Below are 17,387 nucleotides of genomic sequence, written 5' to 3'. Positions count from 1 at the left end.
TATTAATCAAACTGCATTTATCAAAAGGAAGTAGTGATAGCAAGCCTAAAGCATTATTTCCTCAGCATGAAAAGAGCAAGGTAAACAGTGGACATTATACTCTTTTGGAACAAATTAAATATGCCTATAACAACCCAGCAAAGAATGCAAATAGTGTTTAATCATATGTTTGAAAAATATTTACTTATCAGTTGACTAAAACTATGCAGGCGTGGTATTCTTTGGTAAAGTACATAGATGACTGTTGGAACACACAATGAATGGGGCTGCCATCTTGCCTAAGACAAACTGCAGTTATTCAGGCAACTGCCATTTTAGAAATTAATGGAACTGCAAGTGTCCCGTTTACTCCAAGTTACTGAGGATTTCTCAGAAATTCCCACAGTTTGGTGAGAAATGTTTGCATTCTGTACAAGCACCACTGAATACCTGAAAACTACTTTGCAGCGGTGCATATTCCTTCTGAAGGTCATTTGGTTTATATCTGCTTGTGATAACTGGGACATCTGAGTCCCTCAGATGTCACTTGCCATTTCTCTGTGGTTGATAAGTGTGTCTATCTAGGATTGGGGAGACGAGCGTTCAAATCCCCACCGAGTCATGAAACTCCCTTGGTGACCTTTGGCCCGTTGCTTTTTCTAAAACTGGTGTAGGAGACAGGGGCTGTGTATGCCATCCTGAGGAAAGGGAAGATATATATTCAACATAAATATGTAATCTCGTAGGGAACAAGAGATTCCTTCTTTCTTTTCTTTTCTTTTCTTTTGCTTAATTACTTCCCCTCAGATTCCTGCATTCCTATCCAAGATCCTATACCGGACCCACAAAAATACACAGCGTTATTTGTTTATAGTTGGGGAGGAGGTCAAATCCTCCTATTTAGCCAAGAAATAGGATAAAACTTCATCCAGTGCCGAACAATTGAAATGAATCAGGATTTGCAGGCTCAAATGGTCCTCCCTAACAGATTGAAGTTGATGCACAACTTGCCCATCAGGGATAGAACTGAACGTTATATATTTTTAAAAAACTTGATAATTAACAAGTAGACTTTGTTCTACTGTGGTTGTTTTTTCCCCCATCAACTCTTAAGTTTTTAGACTGTGTGGGGGAAAAACCCTGCCTTACGCTTGGGGAAGAGTAGATGTGGGAGACAAAACTATAGTCCTGCTTCTGCAGTAAGGACATAATGTTGCCGATCTGGTCGCCATCACAATGGGATAAATATCTGAAGCCGCTCCGTGACACCTCGGTGAGATTAGTAACCCTACCCACTGCCCACCTCTGGCTATGACTGCCACCAGACAGACCTTCCTGCGAATGCCTTGAACGTATATTTATATGTAATTAGCAGGCTGCTTAAAGAAAACGCTCTCTTGGGAACGGGGACTGAAGAGACGCTTCACACGTGTCTTTAACAGCTGCAGGGTGGTCAGAAAAGCTGCACCTGCTGAATCCCCGCCACCATGGAGCGGTTGAAGGTGAGATGTTCGTGGGGCGGCGGGAATGGTGACTTCCGTAAGAACAAAGTTCCCGCTGACATTTGACGTGAGGGGCTTCGGTTGCGCGGGGTTTGTGTACGTCGAGGGGAAAACTACGGCCGTCCCGGGCTTTAGTTGCGTCAAGGACTATCGCCTCGCAGCTCTGAGGCGCTGCCAAGCTGGCCTTTTCCCGCTTGGCACACCAAACAGCAGCAAGGAGAAGGGGCGGGAAGGGAGCGAAGCGCGCCTAAACTCCCACTCGGCGCTCGCATCTGCCTTGGCCAGCTTCTGTTCCCGCCGGGCTCTGGCAAGAGAGCGCACAAGCCCCACCCCCTCGCGAGCTTTCTGTCGCTCACGCAACCACGCCCCCCCCCCATCCCCGGCGCTGGCAGGAGCAGGGAGCGCGGCGGCGAGGCGACGTCGGGGCGACGTCAGCGGGCGCGCGCGGTTCAGACTCCAGCTCTTTAAAAACAGCGTGTAAACTGAGATGCTCCTACAAAGAGCGGCTGGGGCTTACGGGAGCAGCAGCAGTCGCCGCCGCAGTCCCTCCAACTGCAGTTTCATGAGCTGCCAGCCATTCTAAGCGTCCCCTCTCTCGCCCAGTTTGAGGCTATACATTCACAGAAGAGCGAGAGTCGCCTTCCCACCTCAAAAAGCCGAGCGCGCGCCTCCGAGCGTCGGCAAGCCCCCGCGCCGTACAGCTGAGGGGGGAATGTCAGCGGCTCCCTCGGCTTCTCAGGAAAGGAGCTCCGCCGTTTTCGCCGCTCGCCCCCTCAGCGCTGCCTTGGGACCATGGACACCTCCTCTGCCGCCGCCGCCGCCCGCGCGCTGCTCCTTGCCAGCTTGCTGGGGCTCCTCGGCGCGGTGGTGTCGCTTGCCGGCGGAGGGAGCCCGTTCGGAGGGCGCCCGAGGAGCTGCCCGGCCGCTTGCCACTGCGAGGAAGACGGGATGCTGGTGAGAGTGGACTGCTCGGACCTGGGCCTGGCCGGCGTGCCCGCCAACCTCAGCGTCTTCACCTCTTACCTGTAAGTGGCTTTGGCGCGCGGGGCAGGCGCCCTTTTTTTGCAGCTGTGGGAACGAAGAGGAAGGGAGGCAGGGCGGCAGGGCAAGGAGAAAGCCGCTACCTTAGTCGTTGGTGAGGCTAGGGATAGAGGGTGATGCTATGATTACGCCATCGGCGTGCTTTACGAAGAACAGGTAAGACAGGTCCTACCTCGAGGGTTTACAATCTGAGACCCACTGAAACAACGGAGGAAGGGGGGGACATGCGAGGAGGGCTCTGTGATTCTATTACAACTGCGCAGACTTTGGCTTAGTTAGAATAAGGTATAAGAACTAGGGGAGGATAAAGGATCTCGCCGATCTCAGTCCTTTGCGCGATGGTCGCCCGTGCCAGAGCAAGACCATGTTCTGCAGAGGACGTGATGTCCTGGATTAAGCAGGGGACAGCGGTATCCGAAATAAGCCATGCTGCTTAAAGCGATGGGTATCTAGTAACCTAAGCAAAACCCTGCGGTGTGTCTACTGGTTTAGGTTTGTCCCTCTCAAAGGGAACTTCGTGAAAATGGTTGTTTTTTCCTGTGATCCTGTTCCACAGTTACGGTTACTTTTTTAATAAAATATGCAGATGAGCTGCTCTGAGAGACTGTTGCGTGAGCGCTAAAAACAATTAAGGACATTGTGGAGTTTGAGTTTGTTCTTTAGGAGCAGTGGACTTTCACAAGTCCATCTCAATAGGTTTGTTACCCTATGGGTGTTGTGGGATCAGCACTCCTCACGTATGCAATTCCTTCACAGCACCCTCAGGATATCAGTGGCATAAAAATGCCAGCCTATGCATTTAACTGGGATTTAACCTTTCCATGGTAAACCCAATAGATTGTACTGTTGCCAACAACACATTTGCATTTTGTGGAACACATCCTAACATGACATGGAATCAGAGGCAGTTCTTTAAAAGTGGGGCTATCTGACAGTCTTGTGTCTGTCCACCACTCTGACTGCATCAGATATAACGGAGAAGGGCAGCACTGTGTAATTCCCAAGTTTGAGGCACTCCAATTTTAGACAGATGTGCCTGTTTTCCACTACCAACGGGCAACAAAAATCCAAATGCACCATGGAGCCTGACAGAGTCTTGGGAACCATCCTCAAGAGCTAAAAAATCTGATTCAGCATTGCAACCAGCATCGTGAGCTATGATATAAATATTATTGTAAAAATACACACATTAGGATTGAGCATGATCCATGTCACTTTCAAATCTGTAGGCTGCAATCATGCATTCTATTACATTCAGTGGGGCTACTGCAAACTAAGTGAGCCATGGTACTTGTTACAGCTCTCCAACACTTTTCTGTATATTCTGAGCTGGAAGGTACCAGGGGATGGAGATGGTAGAGTTGTGAAATATATTTAAGGCTGTAGTCCTATAGAAACATGCCTGGTAGTATGTATGGTTGAACTCAGTGGGTTACTTCTTAGCAGAGACAGTCAGGATTTACAGTGTCACGTAAGGTAAAGGTAAAGGACCCCTGGATGGTTAAGTCCAGTCAAAGGCAACTATGGGGTGCAGTGCTCATCTTGCTTTTCAGGCTGAGGGAGCCAGCGCTTGTCCACAGACAACTTTCTAGGTCATGGGGCCAACACAACTAAACTGCTTCTGGTGCAACAGAACACTGTGATGAGTGCTAGGTGCACAGAAACGCTGTTTACCTTCCCGCTGCAGCATTACCTATATATCTACTTTCACTGGTGTGCTTTCAAACTGCTAGGTTGGCAGAAGCTAGGACAGATCAACGGGATCTCACCGCGTCACACGGATTCGTATTGCTGACCTTCTGATCGGCAAGCCCAAGAGGCTCAGTGTGTGTGTGTGTGCGCGTGCGCGCTGTATGTTTATATTAGTATCTTGCTGTGCTGTCAAAGTACATGGCAGATTTTTATTTCTTTTTGTTTGGTACAAAGATGTAAAATATGTATGTGTTAATTGTGGATTTATGGAGCCTGAGTAGAAAAAAAAGTATGGTTGAGAATACACTTTCAGATTAACAAAATTTATACATGAAAAGTGCTTTTATATAGGAATTAAGCTACAACCACAGCCTGCATGGTTTGTTTTATTGTTGTACATTCACTGAGAAGCTGCTGTCTAGGCTAGGGCACCGCAATACAGGTGTACTGGATTATCACACTTCACTCTACTATACCTTGAGGTGGCACAGAGACACCACTTCAAAGCCAAATCCATGCACACTTAGGGGGTGTATGCATTCAGAACCATACTACAAGGGGCAACCTAGAAAAACAATCAATTTCTTGCCAAAACACCTGTGTAGATGTTGCTTTATAGTGCAATCCTAATGAGTTCAATGGGGCTTACTCCCAGATAAGAGGTTATATAGGATTGCAGCCTTAAACATCTGTTTATTAGAAAATAGGATATAAGCCATTTAAATCCTTTTTTTTTTTTGTCCATTCAAAATAGGTACAAGGTACATATATACAAGTATCTTGTATGATTTGATGGTCCACAGGCCTGATCCGCCAGGCTCAACAACTTTTGTTGTGTCTTGGTTTTTACTCTTTGAAATATGGCAGCCCTATCTTATGTTCTTTTGGGTACTTATACCAATCCACTATATAATTATGATGCATTGTTTACAGAGTAGTTAAAAATGAAGCAAGAGCATAAACTTAGTTGGCACTGCTGGATGCTATCTTTACCTTCGCTTCCCAAGGCATGGCTTTGAAGTGCAGTATTTTATTTAATCTTTAACTGATCTCTGCCTAAGACCAGAGCAGGTGCCCAGGAAGGCAGATCAATCTTCCCTTTGGATTTACTACTCAGTCTAGCCAAGGAAATTGTAGTCTCCATGTCAGAGATAAGGAAGCTTTGACTTGAGGGGAGGATGTGGCAATTCAGGCATCTCTGTCTGGCTCTTGGGATGCTTTCCAAGCTGTGACCTGCCCTGCCCAGGCCACACCGCTCTCTGGCTCTGCTCAGATCCTTCTTGAGTGCCTCTGCCTGGCTTCAACTGGGGAAGTTGCTCTTGCTTGCTGGGATGGAGAGGTTTGTTTGTGTGAAGAAATATCTGACTTCTGCATGTGGACAGCAACGTAGCCTTCTGCATTCAGTGTTCCACCCACTGTAGGCATGTGACCTCCATTAGGTTTCCTATGAAGGAATGTGGACCTCAAGCTGGAAAAGGTCCCCCACCTCTGTCTATATGCCGCTTATCAAACCTGGTGATAAACTAGAGTGTTTTTACTTGATCTGACATTGGATACCCACCCCCAATCTTCTCTGGTGTGGCTACTGGGTAGAAGGTCAAAGGCATTTGAACATGATGGATATCTTTTTCCCCCCTCAAGACAAAACAGATTTGGACACAGTAGAGTATGAGACTTTTATACTGGAGGCCTCCTTGATATGTGAAAACTGTTCTTCCAAAACAGGAGGTGATGTTGCACCACTGTATTGTGGATTTTAGGTCACATTTATATCCACCCAGTTTAATGCTTGAAAAATGTGCAAGCTCCATTTGTATAGGTTTTGGCATGATGCAATGGGCTAAAGGTTTATTGCTGCACTTTTAAAATAATTGTATGACTTCGAGAAAAGTGCTACTTTTCATGAAAGTGAATAGACGAAACATCAATTTGTTGCTATTATCATGACATCAAGATAATTGGGTGAAACTTTGTGATTACCACCCTTTTTTTTTCTTTCTCAACTTCAACCATTGTTTGGAACATTGCTTTGCGTTATCGGTCATCGTAGTAATTCTTGGTAGTGAAATTTCTCCATTTAAAGCCAGTATCTTTTTACTTTACTATTGAGGTCAACTTCATTATTCATAGAGCCAATAATGCTATTTCAAACCATTATGACAAATCTCCTTGCAGCCTTGCCTGAAGCAGTGGTGGTGAATAACCTTTGCAGCCCTTTAGGAGGCTTCAAGAGTCCTAACACATGTTAAGGCTAAAGGAGATGGTGGGGCTAAGGTTGGACTATTTAAGCCTCCTCTCCTCTCCTACAGCCTCTTCCATTCCTTGGCACCCACCCCTTATTCTTTGTTCAATATAGGCATTGCTAGTTGTCTTCTGGGACCAAGTAGGAATTTTTTGGCTTTGCTGATTGACTTTTTTGCCTATACTGTACTGATTTGGTGGCTGATGCTCTTAGCAGGTGGCAACCATTGAATAGGTTAATTGGCCACATAGGCCAAAATAATTAAGGTTTGCTAAGCCTCCTTAGGCACCTTTAAGAGTAACAGATGTAGTCCTGAGATTTGTCTTTGAGGCTGTGGGTAGGGAGCACCTTTGGGGCCAACCTATGAAGCAGCAAAGCCTCTCGACTCAACTGAAAGATGGGGCATAAGGAAAGGGGTAGATGAAATGCTGATCCTCATTCTTAGCAGGGCTGGCTTGACCACAGTTTGCCATATGCAGTTAATATCCCGCACCATTTTCCCCCACCGCTGGTCCATATTAAATGAATAAGTTAAAGGTAAAGGGACCCCTAACCATTAGGTCCAGTCATGGCCGACTCTGGGGTTGCGGCATTCATCTCGCTTTATTGGCCGAGGGAGCCGGTGTACAGCTTCTGGGTCATGTGGCCAGCATGACTAAGCCGCTTCTGGCAAACCAGAGCAGTGCACAGAAACACCGTTTACCTTCCCGCCGGAGCGGTACCTATTTATCTACTTGCACTTTGATGTGCTTTCAAACTGCTAGGTTGGCAGGAGCAGGGACTGAGCAACAGGAGCTCACCTACATTGTGGGAATCCATTGTGGGGATTCGAACCGCTGACCTTCTGATCAGCAAGTCCTAGGCTCTGTTGTTTAACCCACAGCGCCACCCGTGTCCCTTTAAATGAATAAACGTGGCCTATTTCACACAACCTTGTGTCTCGCCTCCTTATTTTCCACTGTTGGTGCAAATTACTGTTCCTAGCTGAATGTTTTGTTTGTTGTTAACCAAGTAAAGCTATTGACTAATAACTTCATTCTATGTAACAATTCCTCACTGGAAACAAGAGTGGCAAAATATATAAATCAGAATAAACTTGTTAGTTATTAAGTTGCCACAAGACTGATTGTTTTGCTGAAACCAACAAACACAACTACTCCTCTGGAAATTTTTGATGCTGTGCACCACAGGGACAGGCAGAAGGACACACATAGCAGCCAAGTGGCAAAGGTATCTGCCTTCCTGAAAGTTGAGGATTCAGGTACAGTGGTACCTTGGTTCCTGAACAGCTTAGTTGTAGAACAAATTGGCTCCCGAATGCCGCAAACCCAGAAGTAAGTGTTCGGTTTGTAAATGTTTTCGGGAAGCCGAAAGTCCAACGCGGCTTCCGTGGCTTCTGCGGCTTCTGATTGAGTGCAGGAGGCTCCTGCAGCCAATCGGAAGCCATGCCTTGGTTTTTGATGGTTTCAGGGGTCGAATGGACTCCCAGAATGGATTAAGTTTGATAATCAAGGTACCACTGTATTGCCTCAGACATCTGTCGTCAGCCTATCCAGCCTACAGATGAGACTTGATGGATAATATGTATAAAACACTGCTTTCTTTCATGTGCTGTAGAACATGGCAAAACACATTTATTGTAAAGTATTTCATCTGTGCTGTTTGGAGTCAAGGATAGTGAATGTATAGGTTGGAACTATACATATTTAGTCAGAAGTAAATTAAAATAGGATCAACCTATAGCTACCCCGGGGACCAGTTGTTTGAAGAATGGTGTGCATATACATTAAGCAAATAATGTAGGTCTTGCTAAGTTCAATAGGGTTTACACCCAAATAAGTGTGATAGGATTTTGGCATTAGTAACATAAAACTTGCAGGCCAGGACTGAACTGTTAAAACCAGAGGATGGGGAAAGCTGGAGTTATGAACTGTGCAACTTATTTTTCAAAAGTAGCTTTCTAGTAATTAGCTATATTAAAGCATAGCTGATTCTGAAGTGTGTGTTTTTTGCTTTTGAAGAGTTGAAAAAAATTGAGACAGGAAATGCCCTTCAAGATAGGTTGTCTGCATTATTTCAGTCATCCTGCACAATGCTTAATAACAGGATCCAGTGACATAACCCTTTGCTATTTGCATCAAGTTGTGATTAAACTGAAGTTTGCCTAATTATGTAGTGGCTTAGCTCTAACCCATTTGCCAACTCTCATTGATGACTAAAAGACACAAGATAGGGTTAGAAAACTCCTGAACGTCTTGTTTAAAAATGTGATGCTGGTACCTTTAGAATACTAAAATATTGTGCATGAAGGTGTGATAAGAAATAGCTCACAGTCACTCATATCCCCATAGTATTTCGGATTGCTCTGATTGCTATCTGGTCTCAAGTGTTTCAGATAACATTAAGCATCAGTAGTGTGGCTCAATTCAGACTACATGCCAAATCACAGTTAAAGAAGGTTTCCATCATGGTTTTGTGGCTAACTGTGGTTTGTGATCCTAGTTCTAGCATCCCAGAATAGTTTAGGGCTACTCTCATTTTGACTCAAGAGAATCACCATTTTATAGTTCAAATTGGGAAAAATAAATACAGTAAATGGACAAAAGTACAAAGATTCACAAAATGTTTAGGGGTATGTGTACCACTGCATCTCCGCCCCCCCCAAAAAAACCTGGATATATATAACAAAAGTGTGTTTTTGCTGTTGCCAATGGGCAGACTGATTTGAGCTATATGTATATCAAGGGCAGTGGAAAAGGGAGACCAAGGTTTGTAATCAACCACGTCCTATTCAGAGTAGACCCACGGAAATAAATGAAACTAAGGACTCAGCTACATTAATAAAAAAACAATGTTTTTAATGTGTTATAAACCTGCAACACCAGATGGCGCAGGAGAGGGGGGAAAATATGTGCAATTTTTACATGGCGTTTTTTCCCCTGTGTGTAGATCTACCCTGCCGGCCATAGCCATTAACTTCAGTTTGTCTGCTCAGAGTTGAATACCATGCAAACCATATAATTAAATATATACTGTATTTAATTATATATTGCTTATAGAAAGAACAATTCCAAAACATTTTTATTGTTAGACTGAACTTTTCTGAGGTGGATTTAAGTGCTGTCCTTAGGGTGACAATATATATCCTTCTGGGTTGGAGGAAACCCATATCCATATACTTTTCAGTCCTAAGCATAGCTGAAAGAAGCAAGTGTGATGGGAGATTTTACTTCTTCTCATTTTTGTTTAAACATTTATTCTTCTCTAAAAACTTTTTTAAGTACAGTTAAAAAGTAGATTGTTATATGGGCCATTGAAACCAAAAATCTAAAAAGACAGTGAAAGAATAATGTATAATCTAAGGAAAATTCTGGCTGAGTGAAAAAATATCAAAAAGGTGCAGTAAAGTGAGGAGTTTCTATATCCGATTAACACCTTTGTACATTCACTGTTTTGGCTAGTTTACAATTAATAAATCATGATAGATCAGATTTGTTTATTTGTATCTAGTCATCAGATCACCACACAACAAAAGTTTAATAGTATAAGGTAAGTAAATAAATTCACCGTATGTCATAAAAGGTTTATGATATTCTTATTAATTAGAATGGCCCTGTATGGTAAGGTTATCTAGATCACGGTGGCTAAGCTCAAGGATGCTAGCATTATAGAAATACATTTTAGTCAATTCTCTTTTCCTTGACACGTATAGATTGGCAAACTATGCTGCTTTTAAATAGTGGGCGATCTTGTACTTAAATAAAGCACAACTAAACTAACGTGTTGCATTCCCTGTTTGATAAATCTATATGCATTGTCAGGGTTGTGTGACTTTAAGGGGAGAGCCTGAAAAAGTCATTGCATAGCATACACCCGGTATTCCTTTTTTGTGGTGACTGCCCTGTGGAAGTGATATGTAAACTGACAGGGTGGTGTGGTGGGGGAAGGAAACTCCCTTTAAACTAGTGAAATGCAAGGGCCTGGCAGAGTGAAGGCACCTTCAGTTTGGCTTAGTATCTGGAGTGCAGAGGACAATTGGCCTGACAGAGGGAGCCCGACTCCAGCTGTGAACGCGTGCGTGAAGCTGACCTTCCCAGTCAACATGCCAACTGAGATTAGACTTCCTTCAAGTGTTCCCTTGTTAACTTGGCCTTTTTCCCCCAGTGGAGTTTGTCTTTCAAATGCTTACCATTAAAATTGCTTACCCAGATCCGGAGCAACTTGGAAAGCTTTCCTTTTATACTCTCGGCAGCCTCTGCCCGTTATTGTTTAAAGACTGCAATTGTAATCATTTCCACCGAAATCAGTGGGATTTGTATCCAAGTGAAGAGGATGGGAGGGAATGTTAATTGTTTGCAGGCATTTAAAAATGCCATTTATGTTTCCTTGTTGTTATTAATATAAGGAATAGTATTATCGTGATTGCTGAGGTCTTGAGGCGAGTTCCATTGCTGCCAAACAGAGCAGAATTCTTTGGGTTTGGGATTATGGTAACTGAGAAAGCTTGAGTTTGCACTACTGATCATGAAACAGCTAAGGTCTGGGTGATTAACCCCCTTCAGTAATAATGCAGTGAACTTAAGCGGTAGAGGGTCTGGACTACAACTCAGCTGGTCAGATCAGTTCTGTGGGGTGCTACGCAAATGTCCCCAATATGCATGTGTGCATACAGAAACTTCTCTTCATCTAGGTAAGCATGAGGCTTTATAATATTTAAAGGATATTTTCAAAATGGGCCAAAGTACTTTTAGTGCAGAGCAGGGTCCTGGAAGTAGGGATTGTGGAGGGGTACATGGCCTGGGTACGGTTCAGAGGGCTGGACAGACAAGTCTGCAGGGTCTCAGCCATCCCTGGGCCTGAGATTCCCTCACCCTAATTTATAGCAACCCTGGCTGTTCATGGCATGGTAGTTGAAGTCTGCAGGTATGCCTGCTGTTCACTGAGGATAAGCATTCTGTGTTGACTTAGGGCAGGCCATTTTGTTGATTATACCCAGGGGTGAATAATTGCCTGAAAAGGACAAGACAAAGCTTTATGACCTCTGTGTAAAACAAATGAAAAATCAAATATTGCACTTAATTATTCATTCATTTATTGTTTTCAAAGCCCAGCTATTAGCCACCATCATTGCCACAGCAACTAAAACATAAATGCTGTGGCTTCTATGTGTTTGGATCTGTGCAGTTCAGTATATGTGGAACTGCAACTGAAAATGGTCCAGAAACCTCAGTTAGTTCAGGACAGGGCATCAAGATTATTAACCAGGACCAGACAAGTTGAGAGCTTTACCCCTGGTGGTCTTGTTCAAGATCAGTTCAGAGTCATTTCACAACTTTTAAAAATAGGGTTATAAGACCTATATTTTAAAGACAGCCTTTCAAAGCTGATGGAAATTTAAGTGTGAAGATACTGCTGTGAAATTATCTGGTCGTAATGTTTTATAATTGTCTTTATTGTGTCATAAGGTGCCTCAAATGCAGTAGAGACAAGATAGAATTATTTTAAATAAATAAATATGGATAGTTTGGGACTCCATTACATAGAACATACTTTTGATTTCTTTTTAGTTATTTAACAACATTTATATGCAGCTTGATTGTAAACATAAGCTCTAAGTAGTCTACAAAAATAAAGCAAACATTTAAATCAATAGAAGGCAAAGTTTAAAAATTCATAATATAATTAAAATCAACAGTAAAGCTAAAAAGCTAAAAACAGGCTATTTGTTATTTATTTATTAAATGTCTATACCCGTCTTAATCCGATGATCACAGGGTGGTTTACAATATAAAAACACAAAAATAGATAGCATAGTAACAAACAATAGTATCCCACCACACACACATGGTCCATAGATGGTTTAATTAGCCAAAGGCTAAGAATAAAGGTACCTAAAGATATGTAACAAAGTTGCCACGTGTCAGCTTTTACATATCTGCATAGGCTTATCTGAATGAAAAGGGAGTTACAAAGTGTAGGTACAGTCGTACCTCCGCTTACATATCCCTCTGGTTACATAAATGTCAGGATATGTGAGCGGCAAACCCAGAAGTTTATTTCCGGGGTTTTGCCACACATGCATGCGCAGAAGCGGTCTCTCCAGTTGTGAAAACCTCAGGATCTGGCCGGACATCCAGAACAGATCCTGTCCGCAACTCGAGGTACCACTGTACTTATATGCTAAAATGTTCATATCTTTGGGGACTCAGCTACATTTACTAAAGAAAAAGTGTTTTATATGCATTATAACACTGTGACAAGGGACATGGGTGGCACTGTGGGTTAAACCACAGAGCCTAGGGCTTGCGGTTCGAATCCCCACGACGGGGTGAGCTCCCATTGCTGAGTCCCAGCTCCTGCCCACCTAGCAGTTCAAAAGCACAAAGTACAAGTAGATAAATAGGTACCGCTCCGGCGGGAAGGTAAACGGCGTTTCCGTGCGCTGCTCTGGTTCGCCAGAAGCGGCTTAGTCATGCAGGCCACATGACCTGGAAGCTGTACGCCGGCTCCCTCGGCCAATAAAGCGAGATGAGCACCGCAACCCCAGAGCCGGCCACGACTGAACCTAATGGTCAGTGGTCCCTTTACCTTTTTAACACTGTGGCACTAGGTGGCACTTTGGAGTTCCGTCTTTCGCCAACGTGGTTTCCCACTTTGAGGTTTACAACGCGTTTTCCTGAAATGCTTTTTTTTATGTGTCTAGATCCAGCCTGGGTCCCTTCCAACTCTACAATTTTATTATTCTAAGTGCAGAGCAAATATGTGACACCTGGACAGTGCCAGTTCCACAGACTGAAGCAGTCAAATGGGCATATATGGGGTAAGGGGATCTTGTAAGTTCCTGGTCCCAAGCTGTTGAGGACTTTATATACTTTGAACTTGACCTAGTAACAAGTCAGCAACCAGTGCAGGTCTCTGATCAGAGGTGTTAGATGTTGGACAGAGTCTCACTCCTCTCAGCATCCATGCTGCAGCATTCTGTACAAACTGAAATTTCCAGACCAAGCACAGGGGAAATCCCACACAGAACGTATTTCAGTAATCCAATATTAAAGTCACGAGTGCCTAAACTACTGTGGTCAAACTCTCCTGGTCTAGGAACAGCCAGAGTTGTTATATCAGCCACATCTGGTAAAAGGTGGTTCTAGGCCCTGAGGTTACCTGGGTCTCCAGTGACAAGGATTCAGCAGCACTCCCAGACTGTGTACCTGTTCCTTCGTGGAGAGTGCAACCCCATCCAGGGCAGGCAGTTGACCAATTTTTCAGACTCAGGAACCCTTCACCCACAGTGCCTCTGTCTTACTAGGATTTAAGCTGAGCTTATTTTCTCTCATCCATCCCACCAACTGCATCCAGGCTGCAGTTCAGAGCCCATACAGCATCCCCTGATTCAGATGTTATGGAGAAACAGAGCTGAGTGTCATCGGTGCATTTGTAGCACCTTGCTCCGAAATGCCTAAAGACTTTCAGAGGCTTCATATACACAGATATCTTAAAAAGTATTGGGGATAAAATAGTATCCTGCAGCACCCCATAGCAGACTTGCCAGGGGGGCAAAAAGCACTCTGCCAATGCTACTGTCTGGATTCAGCCCTATAGGTAAGATTGGAACCATAGGAGACTGTTCCCAATGAAATATTTGAGGGGGGGGCTCACTTAATCGGCATTGCCATTCAAATGGTGTGTGTATGGCACATCATGTGATAAATCATGCAGGCAGGGCTTCCCTGCCCCCCATATTTTATTCAAGTTGGCACCCCTAGCTGTAACAGAATGCCTCCAGTTCCCATCCACAGAGTCTGTCCAGGAAGATACTATGGTCTGTGGCATCAAAAGCCACAGGGAGATCCAGAAGAAAGAGCAAGGTCACACTCCCCTTGTCCTAATCTCTTTAAAGCTCATCCATCAGGTGACCGAGGATGACACAGTCCCATGGACCAGTCCAGTTTGGAATGAGTCTATATAATCCCTGCCATCAAAAAATGCTTATAGCTGCCTCTCCGTAACTCTCTTAACCACCTTCCCCCCAAAAAGGGAGTATTTGCAACTGATTGATAGTTTTTTGCTGTTCACAATTGAATCATAGATACATGAAGATTGAGATGCTCAAGACCCAAGTAACACATAGCAGGCTGCTTGCTTGTTTCCTAAAGGGATTCATCACTTGCTGACTAACTATAAGAATCCACCATCACAAATTGTGACTCAGAATAATGACCTCCAGCCTATTTTAGGGTTATGGTGGCACACTGAGGCTATGAGTCTATATCTGCTTACCTGGGGAAAGGTCTCATTGAACTCAGTCATGTAACTGTTAAAACATAGTCTCTCTCTTAGGCAAAAAAGTGGCAGACCTAGAGTTGGTTTATGACATAGAACTTGTTATACTCTTTCCACAAACATTTCCTTTCTTATTTCCAAAGTGATCTCCCTGCAAAAGTGAGCAGCTGAATGGGAACTCCTATCTGGCTCATAACAATTAGGCAAGTGAAATACCATGAAATACAGGAAATGTTAGTTGAAGCAGTTCTCCAGTTTTGTTTGCTTTAGAGAGGAAGTGTTTATGATTTTTTTCTTTTTTTTCTTTTTAAAGAAATTCAGTTGGTTAAACTACTTGGTTTGAAGCATTTGCACGTGGTCCCTTTGCTAGCAGCAATTCCCAAGATCATGGTACATGAGTAGCTTGGTTTTCTATTCTTAACACATTCAACCAAATATGTCCTTGCTAATTCTTAAACTGATGAAGATTAAGGACTTAGAGCTCCAAAGTTCTTATTGTGTTAGTGCTGAAGTAATTGAATATATTCATTAAAAAAAAATAATGGGGGGGCGGGACGGACGGACGACTATATGTATATAGATCAGGGGTGATGAATCACCACAGATCTCATTTTGGGTCATGAGGCTATTTCCCCCAAAACCATGCCACCTATTTTCCCCAAAACCATGCCACCTACCCCATCTGATGTCAGGAGTGGGCTAAGTATAGATAAAGCTTCCAATGCACAATCCAGACTCTTAAAGTGCAAAGGATTTATATCACCAGCTATCAGAGGATAGGTGGTGACTTCAAGCCTGCTAGATCAGCTTCACTACCTAAGGTCATGCAGCCGCCCCTGCAGGAAACAGAGCTTTGAGTCTCACCGCCTACCAGTTTATGGGTGGCAACTTCACGCCCCAGTTTTCCCTCTGTAAAGTATTATAGATTATTTATCCCATCCATCAATAGCTTTGAAAGGTAGGCAAACTTGTGCTTGGAGAAACTGAGGCTGAGAGATAGCGACTTGCCCAGGGTCCCCCATGAGCTTGTGGTAGAGTATACAGTTTGAACCCAGTTCTGCCATATGCAAATCCAGTAACTTACCTGGGGGACAAAACTGAATTAGGATCTTATCACTCTGCCTTTTGAATCCATGGCAGCTGTGGTTTCTGTCCATATTTCCTTCTGCTATATGTTGACATAGGCTGCACCACCATGGAGTGAGTGTTGTTGTTGTTGTTTTGCACGCCAATCCAAAAACTGAATCCAGCTGTTTCATGATCAGATCAACTTCTGGTTGCACAATTGGAAGCTGAAATGTCCTTGCTGAACTACATATCTGTCACAAACCAAAAGTGTTTCAAAAGTTGGCCCTTGTTTCTGGACCAGCCTAATGACTTGTTTCGTTCTTCATTTTGTCACATGTTGTCTTCATTTTGTTTACTTTTCCCCATGTCTCCTAGAAGTATCCTTGCTTCCTTGTCATCTCACCTTACTAGATATAGCCACAGGATCCTCAACCTGTTTACTGGTCAACATGTTTCATAAAATATTGTCATTTTTTATTTCCCAAAGCTACACTATGAATTTGTTTTTAACATTTCAAATATAAATTAAATTAAATTGCTTTGTTTGCTTTATAGTTTAGACAACTCAGTAGGCTGCCTTGGAAGTCCATTCAATCCATTAACATTAAATCAACAACTTGAGCTTCCTTCTGTCTTCCTCCAGCAAGATTAATGGATTTTGGCATGATTGGGACATCTAACAGTAAAAGCTCTTGCTGGGAGAGCTAGGAAGCTTGACTAATTCCCAGCAGTGCTGACTTCATAAAGTTTTATTTCAAGGTTTTAAGTTTGATGGAAGATTAAAGGTAATGACTTCATGCTGATACCTTTGAGTGTGGAATACATGAACACCATTATCAAATATGTAGTGCAAAAGCTGCCTTTCTAACTGGAATATGAACAAGGAAGTTTTACCTATTACTCTACCGCATTAGACTTTTCGTATTTATTTGAAGCAAAACTCTTGTAATCTGTTAAGCAATATCTTTTCCAAATTTTTGAGTCATACCTGATAGGTAATGCCAGACAGCCTGACACTTAGTTTCAATACCTGGCAGAGAGAGAACTATGTTTTGTTAAGAACAGTTTATGTTTTAATAGAAGAGCTGTTGATAATGTTCTTGTAACAAGACCATCAATTTTCACCAGCAAATCAAACTCTTATTAAAGCTTCTTCTCTCCCACCCAGACATTTCAGACTTGAGAATGAGATTTCAGGAAAGACAACAAAAAGTTGGAGGGAGATGGAAAAATATTTTCAGCCTGTCTGACAAGACTGCATAAAAAGCTTGTGATCAAAGCATATTAAGTACATGTTACTGGTGTGACAAACAACATTTTTGTCCCTTTATTAGATTTATTTTTCTCTTCTGAAAACTGCAGTGACCAGTATATAGATTGTGAAAGAAGGCTGGCAGGGTATTATTCTTTGATTCCTAATTAACACCTTCGGTCTCAAAAGAGAACTAACAGAAATACCATAAAATGTTACAGCTGCATTGTTATTCCGCTTGGTTGGTTTGTTAAAAGTCGGCTGGGCACTGGCAGCTGCAATAAAGGGAAAGCTCAATGGATGTTTTGTATTGTGCCCACTGAAGTGAAAG

At 43.1% G+C, this 17,387-nt stretch overlaps 1 protein-coding gene across 1 annotated transcript in view; it reads left to right on the top strand.

Moving 5' to 3' along the window:
- Positions 1 to 1,954: 1,954 nt before the first annotated feature.
- The window catches only part of LGR5 (leucine rich repeat containing G protein-coupled receptor 5), a 69,821-nt gene continuing 54,388 nt past the window's right edge, over positions 1,955 to 17,387 (top strand). The window contains exon 1 of the mRNA XM_080971161.1: positions 1,955 to 2,506. Coding sequence (XP_080827287.1) covers positions 2,274 to 2,506 — 233 coding nt within the window. The 5' untranslated portion in view covers positions 1,955 to 2,273. The remainder of the gene's footprint in view (positions 2,507 to 17,387) is intronic.

This window comes from Podarcis pityusensis, assembly GCF_964106645.2.
Source record: "Podarcis pityusensis genome assembly, chromosome: 10".
NCBI lineage: Eukaryota > Metazoa > Chordata > Lepidosauria > Squamata > Lacertidae > Podarcis > Podarcis pityusensis.
This window is presented reverse-complemented; position numbering and strand designations above follow the sequence as displayed.